General features: G+C 38.3%; 1 protein-coding gene across 4 annotated transcripts in view; it reads right to left on the bottom strand.

Annotated features, from left to right (window-relative positions):
- The window catches only part of SDK1 (sidekick cell adhesion molecule 1), a 412,596-nt gene that overhangs the window by 209,355 nt on the left and 189,809 nt on the right, over positions 1-13,432 (bottom strand). For all 4 annotated transcript variants that reach the window (XM_056336241.1, XM_056336245.1, XM_056336244.1 and 1 more), the window contains one exon: positions 5,367-5,500. In XM_056336241.1, the coding sequence (XP_056192216.1) occupies positions 5,367-5,500 (134 nt within the window). The remainder of the gene's footprint in view (positions 1-5,366; positions 5,501-13,432) is intronic.

Genomic DNA, 13,432 nt, shown 5'->3' with positions numbered 1-13,432 from the left:
TATCATGAGAACCTTTCTTTGTAATAGAAAAACAAACAAAAACTTTCAGTGCAAAATCAGTACCGAGAGCCTCAAATAGGACTCTTCCCCTCTATAAAATTCATGCTTTGATATGTTAAGCTGAAAAACAAAATAGGCACCAACTGGAGACAAACAGGGTCTATTTAGCCTCACATCAATGTCTGCTGAAACCGAATAAAATTCTTCTTGTTGCAAGCAGAAGCTGAGCAAAACAACATGACACCCTTGTATTTTAAATTAATTGCAATGCAACCAAGCCAGGATTTTAATTTTCAGCCCCCAACTTTTTTTTTTTTTTTACTATTTTTTTTTAAGCATTGCCAGTGCTCAAGGGAAAAAATTTATCTTTGTTAAATGATAATTGGCTTTATTATCTTTGACTCTTCAGAAATGCTGGCTGGCAAGGTTTGTAAAATTTTCATCAATCTTGTTTTCTGTTTTTACAAACCCTGCATCAGAAAAAGACGTCAGTCTGCAGAACACTCTGTATCTCCTAGTGTTATGAATAGGTCTTGAGACTATCTAATTTACTAATAAATCTATTGAAGCAACATGCATCACAATATTTCACAGCTTAACAACAAGGTCCAGACACAAGGCCCTGAATTGCAGTTCCAGACGGTTAGCGCTGCAAAACCAATTGAAGCAAGAGCATCTAAGCTGTCAGAGCAGCTTACACATACCCACCTTTTGCAAACTTGCCATTTAAATCATTTACTGGGGGACACTTTCCCAAATTTTTCCTAAAATACTTCAACTCAACTCAGAAGTAGCAGTACATACTGTTGAAAGTTTCTAAGACTGGGGCAACGGTGCTCATGTTTACAGCATTGCATTGAAGTTAATAATAGAAAAATCTCAGCAGGGCTTTGCAAACTTCTTCTAAAGTGGCACTGGAGTCTTGCCATGTCATCATGCAACAAAGTGACAAGGACACACCATTGCGTACATGGCGGGAAGTACCTCAGCCAGCTCCTTACAGCAATAAAAAACTCCCTATGAATCTCCCCCACCCCCCCAAGAAAAAAACCCCACTTCTTGAACTCTTGAAATATATACTAGAAATCCTTATGGTTTCATTAAGAAGTTGATTTTTTGTTTGGTTCTTTTGTGTGTGGGGTTTTTTTGTTGTTGTTGTTGGTTGGGCCCCCCCCCCCCAAGTTCCATGCTACAACCATAAGAGGTCTGGTGCAGTTTCAGAGAAATGTAGCTGATACACAGAATACGGCCTTCTAGGAAGAGTTTTACGATGGCCTTACTTTAATGAACACTACAATCTTTAAGTGTCCTGCCGAGACTGGGAAGATCAAAAGCATGTTGCTTTATTCCCCTGACAAGCCAGAGTCTTTAGGAAGAGATCTGAGCATCCGTGCTGCAGCGTATATCTGCCTGCGAGAGAACAGGCACGAAAGAAAAAGCCTAAAGAATTGAGGTTCCATTTAAGATACCATCAAACCTATCGTTAAATAGATGGAAACAGAAAGGAACATTAAGGATTTCCCTTTTTTTTTTTTAATCGAAAGTGGTATTTACATCCAAGGAGCTTGCAACAGCTTCAGCGATAGATTGATTCTCACACCTCTCTGGTCAAGTTAGGAAGTTCCAGAAATGGAGTTAATACTGATAGCCTCTGAAAAAGCAATTGTGAATTTTCAGCAGGGAGTAAGTGACGTATGTGAGTAAAAAAGCAAACTGAGTTTTGTTACTATTTCTGTTGCCAAACTCTTGATTTTCAGACTTTCCAATTTTCCTAGCCAAAATGTTGTGTTATTTACACGAAAGCTGGGACATATGGTTAAAAAAAAAAAAAAAAAAAAAAAAAAAAAAAGCCAAGATTTTCACTAGCTTAGTATACAGCTCAAGTGATTTTAAGACATTTGAAATTTAGGACTAATTTATGACATCTCATACTAATTTCAGATGTGACGTTATTCCCAATATGCTGCCTGTTGGACATCATTTTTATTTTACCAGAGCCTGTCACCTCAGAGATGATCTAATCCTCTTGAAACCAGTGGGAACTTGTCCACTTGAAAGAAATAGCCATTGTTTTCGAGCATAGTTGGACTGTACCTCGTGCTGTGACCTGGACTTTCAAATTAAGATGCATGCCTTTAGAGGGCAGACATGCAGAACACCAGTGTTTAACCAAGCTAGGGGCTCAGATGCTTGGGAAAAATAGTGCTCGATATCTGGATCTTCTCACAGAGTGACCATATCTAGTGGCCAACACAGCTTCAGTGCAAAGCATATTTAAGGAATGCATACTGGGTACATATCCGAAAAACACCAAGATGTTCTAAAGAGCTGTTAATTTTCATTAAACCCAGGCATTGCCATGCCTACGTTTTCAATGTCTGACTAACCTCAGAATGTAGAGAAAAGCAAACCTAAGCTCAGAAGAAGCAATGCTGACAAGCTAGAAGGCTTTCGTTTGAAGGTTTTCCAACTTCCATGCATCATGTTTGTAACCAGGGGGTGATGGGTAGATGTAAGACTTCACGCTGCTTGGGACTCAATGAACTATCGGTTAGATTGACAGGAAAGAAAATATCTTTACCTTTAGTACTCAGAGCCCTACTAGAGAATGTATCATGACTGGGACATTTAGACTGTATTTTTTAAACATGTTCAACATCTTCAAATCTTCTTACTCAATATGTATCAAATGTAGTTATTATTGAAGGACAGTTTAGTGTCTTTTCCAGACGTTGCTCAAACTCCATTTATTTTCAGCTGCAATTCAACATTGACTTTAATCTGCAATATAAGGCCCTATAACTCATCTCCTGCTTAGCTCAGGGCTATACCTTCCTCCTACTCTCAGTCTCGTATTTTGGACTAGAGCAGGACAGCTTACAGCTTCCTCAGCTCTTAGGCTGATTCTGCAAACGTGCTTTTCCTACAGGCTGCAGCAAGTCTGACACCGATATCCTTCAAGGAATAACAAGCTATGAATATCTAACATTGTTCTCAATGGATGACTGCTCTGGGAATTATCTCTAAGTTTTTTTTTCTTTTTGCCCTCAATAAAAGTGGCAATATGCATGCTGAATCATGCAGCAAGGTTGTACTCAATAATTAATATATAATCCACTCCCACAGAGATTGGATATTCCACTTTCCTTGTGGTTTATTTGATTTTGATTAAACCTTTTTTAAATTTTATACATGTCCTAATGGAAAATGACAAGCGTCATCACTCTTAACATCTGATAAAATTCAGACAGTGACAATTCAATGTGACATCTTCCATACCTGGATGTACCTTTAACAACCTGTTTCCAACCACTTGCTGGAACTCTTTATTACTCTTCCAAAATACATCATTTTTCTGCAACCATTCTCTGCATATTTCTTCAGGACTATGTTTTTCTTGATTATTTTCTGTTACTGGATCTAAAAGGTTTGTTTACTTCTATCTAAAGTATCACATACATTTCTTCCTCAGATCAAAGTTCAGAATTACCACATTAATCTCATTTTCTTTGCAGACACTGTGTTGCCTTATGGCCAAGGACTTTCTTCAACATACACAACGCATTAATAATCCCAGATATCAAAACAACAATTTAGAAAACTTATTGGCTAATCTTAATTTTAACAACTAAATCCATTTTTGGCTTTCCATCTTGCCTCATTCTTCGTTTTCATTTATCCATTTAATTTTTCCTATTTTATCCATTTAATCTTTCCTATTTTTCCACATTCCAGACAGACTGCATTCATGGTATTAAGTCTGTATGCATTTTCAAGTGTTTTCTTTTCCATATGCCTGCACTACCTTCTGCTTTGCATAGCACTTGTTATGCATGCATGATCACAGACTACTTCTAGCATTAATTAAGATATGAAATTAAAGTGGGAAGTACATTATTGGTCACACATTACAAACAATATAAATTTGCTTTAAAAATGAAATTACTAAAGTGTTAGCAAACCTCTTTATACTGTCAGAAATAATAATGTTTACAATCTACATGCCACAGTACAGCCAGAATTCACAAGTGGATTTGGAATAATATTTCCACTTCAGAAAGATATGCATAAAGCCCTGGAAAAGTTCATTTAGTTCATAAATGTATCTGGAAGAAAACCCAGGTTTGTCTCTTCTGCTGCCTATTGCTCCACACAGATTCTTACCTACAGCCCACAGTGACCCCAAACCCACTGGTAGGACTTCCATTCTTTAAGAACAGCTTTCCTTTAAATCTGATTAGCAATTTTAGCAGAAAAGTTGTATTTGCTTAGAAATTAAATGTTTCACAGGGACACAATGTTTTTGATGAACTTCTGTCAAAAATAAGCATATTTCCAAAAGCAATTTCCCAGACTTCCTGCCCAGAAACCCGGACCCCCAAGTTTTGTTTTTATGAGGAAACAAGCCATAGGGATTGCCCCAAATCTAACGGTATCCAAGATCAAGAGATCTCGGGCATCTCATCGTGCAGACCGATCTAGAGCTGAGGGTCTCACATAATCTAGAAGCCCAAACCACAAGAGTAGCCTGTCAGTAGAACTACCAGTGTCATTAACAATTTACTCTCAGTCATCTCTTCCTCGTTTCTACAATCACAAATAGACATCTTCACATTCACACAGCTAACATAACCCTGCCTCGCTGCTACATTAAAAACATCTTTACCAAACACCCTCAGAAAAGGAGTCAAACCATTCTACATGTTTAGAAATTAATGTTTTATACAAACACATTTACAGAATGTTTTACAGTGGTTTACACGTGCACATTAGTATACCTGGTGTGCAGTCACCTTTTTGACCCCATTTGCTCTGCTGCTTTTCCCTCCCCTTTGCCGTAAAATCTACTTGTGGAATACCTCTGTAATGGTAGGTGTGTTAATACAATTTGCACAATGTAAAATAATAAGTAATAACAATGAAATGCATGTTCCCTGGGACTCTGTGATAACTCCAAGTAAAAATAATGCCATAGACTGGGAATAGACTCATTAATAAAATTGCACTCAGAAGAGTGACTTGTTTACTTACGTACAATGGAAAACAATACATTATAAACCCCTGCATTAAAAAGAAATTATGATCACAACTTCACAACAAACAGCGAGGGATATCATCATGTACCTGCCTTGCACAAAATAAATGATCAGACAAAAGGCTCTGAGGGTGATTTGTCGAGGACGTATACTCTCCTCGGTCACTTACTGCACAAGGAGTACAATATGCTCCAAACCAAGCAGGAGAAGATGACCTGTTTTAAAGATCCAATCCTTTGTAAGCAAGGCTCTTTTTATTAGAGCACGCTTTAGTGAATACTGTCTGCAACCTCAGTATAACAGCATATTATCCAGATTTTGGATACTCACTTGCTACGCTGAGATGAATCAACGGACTTGTCTTGTTCTCCCCATTCTTTTCATTGACCGCCTGAACGTAGTAGCCTCCTGCATCGGTCACTGATGTTGCAAGGATCACCAGCTGATTCTCAAGTGTGATGGCTCTATTTAGGAAAGAGAAAGATGGCACTGAAACCAGAAGAATGGTACCCACTAGGCAAAACCCATACACCACTTCAGACTTTACAGACTGATACAATATTCATTGGTCACCCAAATCAAGATGTGGGGGAATCAAAACCAGCCTGATTTCAAACACGTTCACAAGTAATACTTCAGATCTTTGATGTCTCTAGGCCTTTTCACTGTTTAGATCATGTAAAATGTTTACGGGGGACATACAGAAAGCTACAATGTATGAAACCAGAACAGTTCAAATGAAGTTACACGAGAAACGGCAAATGACAAATGAGTCCAATAGCCTGCAAACTGCATCATCATGGGCTGACGACAGTCCTGGCAACCATCAGTATGCTGCAAAGTCAGTTTTATTGAAAACCTTCTCAAGAAGTGAAAGCCAGCCTATTGAAGACTGACGCTCAGGGAATAACAACACATAGTTTAGCGGGGGAAAAAACAAGTAAAAATCAAAGCAGAACCTCAGAAGGTAAACTTTCTGTATTTATAGTGTCGCTAATTATTACAACATCAGAGCCGAGAACATTGCCAAGCTACAGCCTAATTGATATACACAGACAATCTGTGTATAGATACGGAGGGAAGAGTTTTCGTTTAATCTAAAGCAGGTAGGAAAGCACAACCCTGTAGTTTGCACTGGTGTAGGCCTGAAGGAGTCAATAAATGTCATTGTATAACACAAATCTATTCTTGCTTAGGGCTGCTCCATAACAAATGTCTCTATAAACTCCATTGTAGGCAGCATTACCCACTTGCACTGCAGTAGGTAGGGCTGGTTACTTTGCATTTTACATGTATTAGGTGGTCTTTTCTTGACTATAAGAGATAAAGTTTAATCTAGAGATAACACGTAAAAATTTAATGGCTTAACTGAACAGGACGCAGGAGGCTCAAAACCCAGATAAGTATAAAAGAGCACATAAAGTTCCAGAGAAAGCCTGTGGAGCAAAGAGCTGACACTAATGCACACCAGGACAGGCACAAACTTGGAAATCAATGCAAGACTTGAAGCAAGAAACTCCTACCTTCATGCATATTACTTGATGAGAAGCCACACTGAGTTCAGCTGTGCTATTAGTCCTATCCTTGAGCAAGCGGTTGAAACAACATATAAAATTATTATACAGGATTAAACAAGTTCATACATCAATGGGCCTCAAAATATCAGTGCTAAGTCAAAGTATTTGTACCACTAATGAATCGGTGATGAACACTCCTGCATGTCTTCCTCTTGTTTTGGCATGGTGTGGTTAACGTTGATAATTCACAACTATTTTGCTTTTGAAAAAGCATTTAAAGCAGTAGGAGAAATCACAGGTTCCTATCCACACAGCATACTCCTTTTTATACGTAGGAGGGGGCATAGAAAAATCAGTGAGAACAGAACAGTATTCAAAGGCTGTGTCTATTTTATTCATATCCCTTCAATTTTCCAATATGGATTTATGAACTCCTGTAAAGCTATCACTGAACCACAGAAACATTTCGGTTGCAAAAGATCTTTAAGATCGCAGAGACCAACCATCAGCCCAGCACTGCCCAGCCCCCACTAAGCCACATCCCCAGGCGCGGCACCTACACGTCTTTTAAATACCTTCAAGCACAGCAACACCACCACCTCCCTGGGCAGCCAGTTCCAGTGCTTGGCAAGCCTTCCAGTTAAAATTTTCCTAAATCTAACCCCCCTGGCACAACTTGAGGCCGTTTGCTCTTGCCCTGTCGCTTGTTCCCTGGGCGCAGAGACTGACCCCCCCTGCCCGCAGCCCCTGTCAGGCAGCTGGAGGGAGCGATCAGGTCCCCCCCGAGCCCCCTGCTCTCCAGGCTGACTCCCCCCCAGCTCCCCCAGCTGCTCCTCCTAAGACTTGTGCTCTAGACCCCAATAAATAAGTATATAAGGCTATATTTTCAGCTCTGAAATCAATCATCACACATCAGCTAAAGATCCTGTTTACATTATCTTTATTGACAGTTTTTATTATAAAAACTACTAAAAAAAAAATCACAGTGTGATTTTTTTTTTTGCTTTATTCAACGAACCTGTACTAGCTTAATTGGGTTAGAAAAATAATCAAAGTAACTGTGATAGATTTACAGAGTGGGGATATAAAATGCAATTAATATGACATTTGATAAAGCAAATAAAGATAAAATTCCAACAAAGCGCTAATAATTGAATATTAAAAGACAATGAGATTTACATTCATTTCTACTTCATTTCTATAGAAAGCAGCATTAGAAAGATTATTTAAAAACACTGAAAGATATTTCAGACTGCTTTGATGCCAGCTGCAACTGCACCCAGAGTTTTAAAGGTGATCTTTAAATACTGGTGAGATGCATGCTGTTACTACCTGTATTAAATTGGCTGGAAATTTTGACATTTAAATCATTACATTCATTATATACTAGTCAAGAGTAGAGGGAATTAAAATGTATTTAGTAAGAAGATTGTTTAAAATGAAGTGAGTTACACAAGTATTTATTGGAATGTGAACAAATTTGTGAGTGAAATTAAGTAAATTTTCAAGATTAAATAAATATTAGCACATCACTGATAGGAAAAGATCAGTGCAAAAGGGCTAAACGTTGTGAATTACATGTCCAAATTAGTGCAAAAAGTTTGATATTAATTTGTATAGAGAAAAAGACAGGAAAACAAAGCAACTACTGAAGACAACTTTTTGGGGTCATCAATTACATCACATAAATTTTAAATTTAAAACCCCAAAATGAGTTACTGATATCTTAATAGTTCTGTGGGAAAAACAGCATTTGAATTTCATTAACTAAAGAGAGGTACAGAGCAAGACATGAGTCTTCACAGGCTGCAGATTATGGGAGTGTTATTTAGATCAAGCATGAGCCTCATGCATCAGCAAAATCAATTAGTCACATTTTAAGGACTCATTAATTCCAATATTTCTAAGCCATCTGAAGATTCACGCCCCAGCCCTTACCAGGGTTGCAGCCACTTTTTGCACAACAGCTGCACAGAGCACTCAAAAATGGGCTTCACATGTATTCCTGGGTTTGTTTTGGGTTTGTTTTTTTTTTTCTTTGTATGATATAACTTCTAAATTATGACAGCACCACCCTAATGTTCCAAGGAAAATCGGATTCCAGGCTGCTCAGTTTACCTGCATATTTGAGGAAGACAACTGCAGCAGGTGGAATGGACCTGTCAGTGATTCATACCCAGCATCAAATGCATGAAAAATATAAATATTGCTTTTTAAAGCAATATCGAATTTAATTCAAGCTAACATTTTCAAGATGGGAACAACCAGCAAGTAAACTAAGCAGACAGATCCTTCGGGATTTCTTAAGCATTGGGAAAGGAGCAGTTTAAATCTGCAGTTTTAATAAAAGAATTTTTAAAGTTTCTCTGGAGCTCAGTGGAAGCCTGTCGGGAACCACAGCTAATATACAAACAGCAACATAAACGCCTGCGAGTGGTAGGCAGTTTTAACAGTCAGTTCAGTATTATGATATCCTACAAGCATTTCAGTGACACCTTCACTACAGAAGCAACCAGAGACCAGAACAGATGGATCTCAAAGCTTTTGAAACTACAAGCTACATTTATGACATGCTGCCTAAACAAAGGCTATGGCCTGACAGGATGGGATAAGGCAGCGATGATGGAGACAAGTCATTTTACATACCCAGTTCTTCTAAGCATCCAAACATGTACGCAGGCACCTAATGAGATTTTCATCACTTCCATTTATTGCAGCCAGAATTCAGCAGTTAGAAACACACTGGGATTTTTAACTGCAGCCTTCCCAATTGTCCAAGTACTATAAAAAAATATCTGGAGCAAATGATCTCTAAGTTTGATCTAAAGCTTCTGGAAATTATTCTGTTAACATCAGTGAAACATGAATCAGACCTTTAGAAGTAAAGGGAATTTTCCAAAGGGGATATCATTATTAAGGCATTTAAGACAAAGTTTTTGGAGTTAAACAAATTTTTCCTGCACTGAAAACTGCATCATTTATTAAAATGTTGCAAATGAACTCTTCAGTATCTTAAATAGGTGGATTTCCATTAATAACGGTTTTTATGCTAAAATACTAAAATCTACTCTCCAAGTGGATCTTTGTTAGGTTATTAGTCTACCAGATTACTCAATAAATACATAGTACTAGGTTATAAAAACATCATAAAATGAAAATCAGAGAGTAACCTGATTAGACTTTCTCTTAGAGGGCTGCCATCTGCTCATGAACCAGCGTGTGATATTTTAGCACAAAGACCCTCATAAAGCCTCTTTTCCAATATTATCTCCAGCTAATACGAGTATCAATCCCTCTTTACAAGACATTTTGAACTGGAAAACCTCTGTTCATCTTTTAGAAACTTTTGTCCATGTTACACAGCAGGCACCGATCTTCCTCCACAACTAACAGTGATGTTAATAGAAACGGGAGAGATTAGAGTTATAACAGTGTAATTAACGAAAGACTTCCCCCATGGATTTCCCCTTTCGGAAAAACATACAGATACACTGCATTTAAAAACAGCTGTTCAAGTGAAATCCTGACTCAGAGTAGTGCATGCATGGCTTAACAGAGTGAGCATTTCACCACCCATGTGTCTTCCAATTCTGATGGGGCATTATTAATCAAAATTATTTAAATATGTGTCTCCCATGAACAGTCTGTGTTTTCAGGACGCAATCACAGAGCAACATGCCCATGGCGACAAAGCACTAAGAGCTGTGACTGGATGCCAGTTTCACAAAACTGAAATCTAGATTTCAGGTTCCAGATATGCTGTTACTGCAAATCCACCATCTACTAATGACAATTTTATACTGACACAGCCACTGAATATTAAGTATAACTACACAAATGAATGCCTTGATTTTACAATCAGTGCTAGTTTATACTGCTGTTTCTCTAGCTATGCCATGGCACATGTGTTTCTGGGAAGTGACCGGAATTTCTAGTCACGAAAGCATCCCAAGATGACACAAGAATAACGAAGGCAGTCCTAATTGCCAGGCAGAGGCCAAACACTATCATGGAACGAAGGATCACTGGCTATCAACAGGTTTAGCAGATACATTTCCAGGAGAAAATGAGAGCAGTGGCAGAATTTCCATGTTTTAAGCTTGGCTTACCTATTCTCTGGAACTAGTTTCGGAGTTTGCAAGGTCTTGGTTTGACAAGGTTATAGACACTGTTCTCCACGCTTGTTCACAAATACATTACACAAAACCTGTTTCATGTAAAGCAAGTGTAAGCCTGGAATGGAAGTGGATGAAAAACCATACTTGACAAATCATCAGTAATCCACTACCTGACTGGAAAGTTTTATCAGGTAGAAACCCACAGGGTCTGTCTTTGGCCTGGCATTACCTAATGTTTTCATAGGTGTTTGTTGACTGAATATAGATTTCACTTACTAAACCTGCAGATAAAAGTTCCAAAGACTCTGCAAAAGAGAATTAGAATTCCAAATGCAGAAGACCTGTTCAAGCCTCTCCACAAGCCTGAGGTTTGCAGTTCGATAAACAAGTTCAAAACGTTGTATTTCAGAAGGAATAACTGACTGCAAAACAGACAAACCTCACAAGAGAGTGAGAACAGCAGCACCGTTGGAAAATTTAGGAAATAACTATGTTTCTCGCCCAGTGTGGCTTACGCTCAGTTTTGGCTACTGGATTTAAACACGTGGGCTAGTCAAGAATAATAAAAATTAAAAAAATAACCAAACCCAGAACTACATCAGAACAATTCACCGCCCTTGCCTCCAACCATCCAACCCCAAGAAGTGATCTAGAAAACATGACACACAGAAAAACAGTCAAAACCCCCAAAAATTTGTCACAAGTGTCTTCATATGTGTACAGAACTGTTACCAAAAAAAAGTATCTGAGATTTAGGCAGAATCATCAATTATTGAGTCTTGTTATAAAAATCTTAGCAGTTCACCCTCGGAAAAGCTTATTTTTAGCCTTTGGAGACAGAGGCTCCCAGATAGGATGCTCAGATGAATTCTCCCAAACATATTTAAAAACCATGCTCATATCAAGCAATTACTGGTCTACAGATTAAAAAACCCACAAAACAAAACCCAAGATAATCACTACATGACTGGGCACGAAAGATGTTTGCCGTGAGAGACAATGCTACCAATCCAGAAGCAAGCAATTACAGTAACAAACTAAGGAATAATATTCTTAAGTGCACTACTTATGTCCAAATGTATTTTTTCTCCCCCCCCCCCCCCCCCCCCGGTTTTCAGCAGCTTTAATTCTTATTTAATACAACTTAATTATTATCGCACAATGCCACTCCTTTGTTTTTTATCATTACATTTTAAGCAATAAGGCTTAGTACAGCTGATACAAGAACCTGTGTGTGCTTAAATCACAGCTCTGGGGTGTTATCTTACTGAACCACACCAGTGTGTGCGCTACTCCAGCAACAGCAGTTCTCAAACTAGAAGAAAAATCCAGACTTTCAAGACAAAATATACATCTCTGTCAACAACAGACCAAAGACTTAGAATAAAATAAGTCAATTTTCTCCAGTCTCCTCTTCTTATAAAGCTCTGAATGCATTCAAGATATTTGTAAACAGGGTATCTCTTTCCCTCTGTCTCCAGTTTATCATATAATCAACACATTGAACTCCACTTGCGACATCACTATCTGTTGCTATGGACATAGCTAGCAACCACTGGAAAGAAGAATAGTGGATTTTTTTTAATATAAATGGGTTATTTAAACAAAACATTGCAGATTAAAAGTATCATAGGTTGTTGATCTACGCAGCTGGCTGACTTCACTGGTGGTAAACACAAAGACTATTTGTAATCATCTGGGATTTTATAGTTCAATTTTCAGATACAGACAGATATGAATATTGCTCCACTTTATATTTCTCCTGGATTGATTATTCAAGGTGCTGTCATTTTTTTTTTTTTTTTTTTAAACACTGATATCCCCCCCCCCCCCCCCCCCCCCCCTTCACTGTGGAAGGAAAACTTCCGTTATTAAATTATAACTTCACTTCTGATGAAACACGTCAGCATAATGGTATGTGGTATAGTGGTTTGTAGTGCAGTATTAAAGGGCCTCCTGTTGAATACTGTATCTTTGCTGAAATACATTTACTTTTATTCTGTAGTATAAGGCATGACTGAACTGCACTTACTATAAAACAAATTAACAGTGGCACAGTCCTGTCACAGGGCAATGCACTGAAGAGATAATTGACTATACAACAATGGCAAAGAAAACTAAAACCCCTTAACAACATATTTAACAGAGATATTTAGATGCGCCACAACTGTGCCTACTTAGATGCTCCCAACCTCTTCTCATGCATGTTCCTGAACCTGCCTCAGCACCATCTCTGCCATTTTATTCCTGAATCCCACACATATCTTGTTCAAAACCACCTCCATTTTCACACAGGTGCATCTGAAAATATTTGCCAGAGCTGTTGCTGTATGAGTATCTAGTCTCAGGGCCTCAAAAACCTGTATCAAAGTAACTGAAGTATCCATTCAGTTTGGAAATAAAATTTCATCTCTCAGACAGGTCAGTGTATATTGCTAATGTATTTGGTCAGTTTTCTCAGTTGAAAGAAGTCCTTCTTTAGCAGCTAAACACATGCACATCAATACATCCAGAACTGCCACACTGAGTACAGAGAGCACTGACAGAAATCATCTGGCTATATGAGCAATACCTAACGGCAGCTGCATAGCTGAGAAGGTAAAACAGCCACACACACATGGAAGACCTCAAGAGGACAGCACCTGCAAGGACTGTTCATTACCGCTCAACCCAAAGGCTTGTTTTTCCTTCTAGTGCCAGAAAAACCTACACCCATCTTACAAACACTACATCCAAACCAGCCCTACAAGGCAGAAGAACA

Source organism: Falco biarmicus, chromosome 4, assembly GCF_023638135.1.
Source record: "Falco biarmicus isolate bFalBia1 chromosome 4, bFalBia1.pri, whole genome shotgun sequence".
Classification (NCBI taxonomy): domain Eukaryota; kingdom Metazoa; phylum Chordata; class Aves; order Falconiformes; family Falconidae; genus Falco; species Falco biarmicus.
The sequence above is the reverse complement of the archived record's forward strand: the minus strand, read 5'-3'. Positions and strand labels throughout refer to the sequence as shown.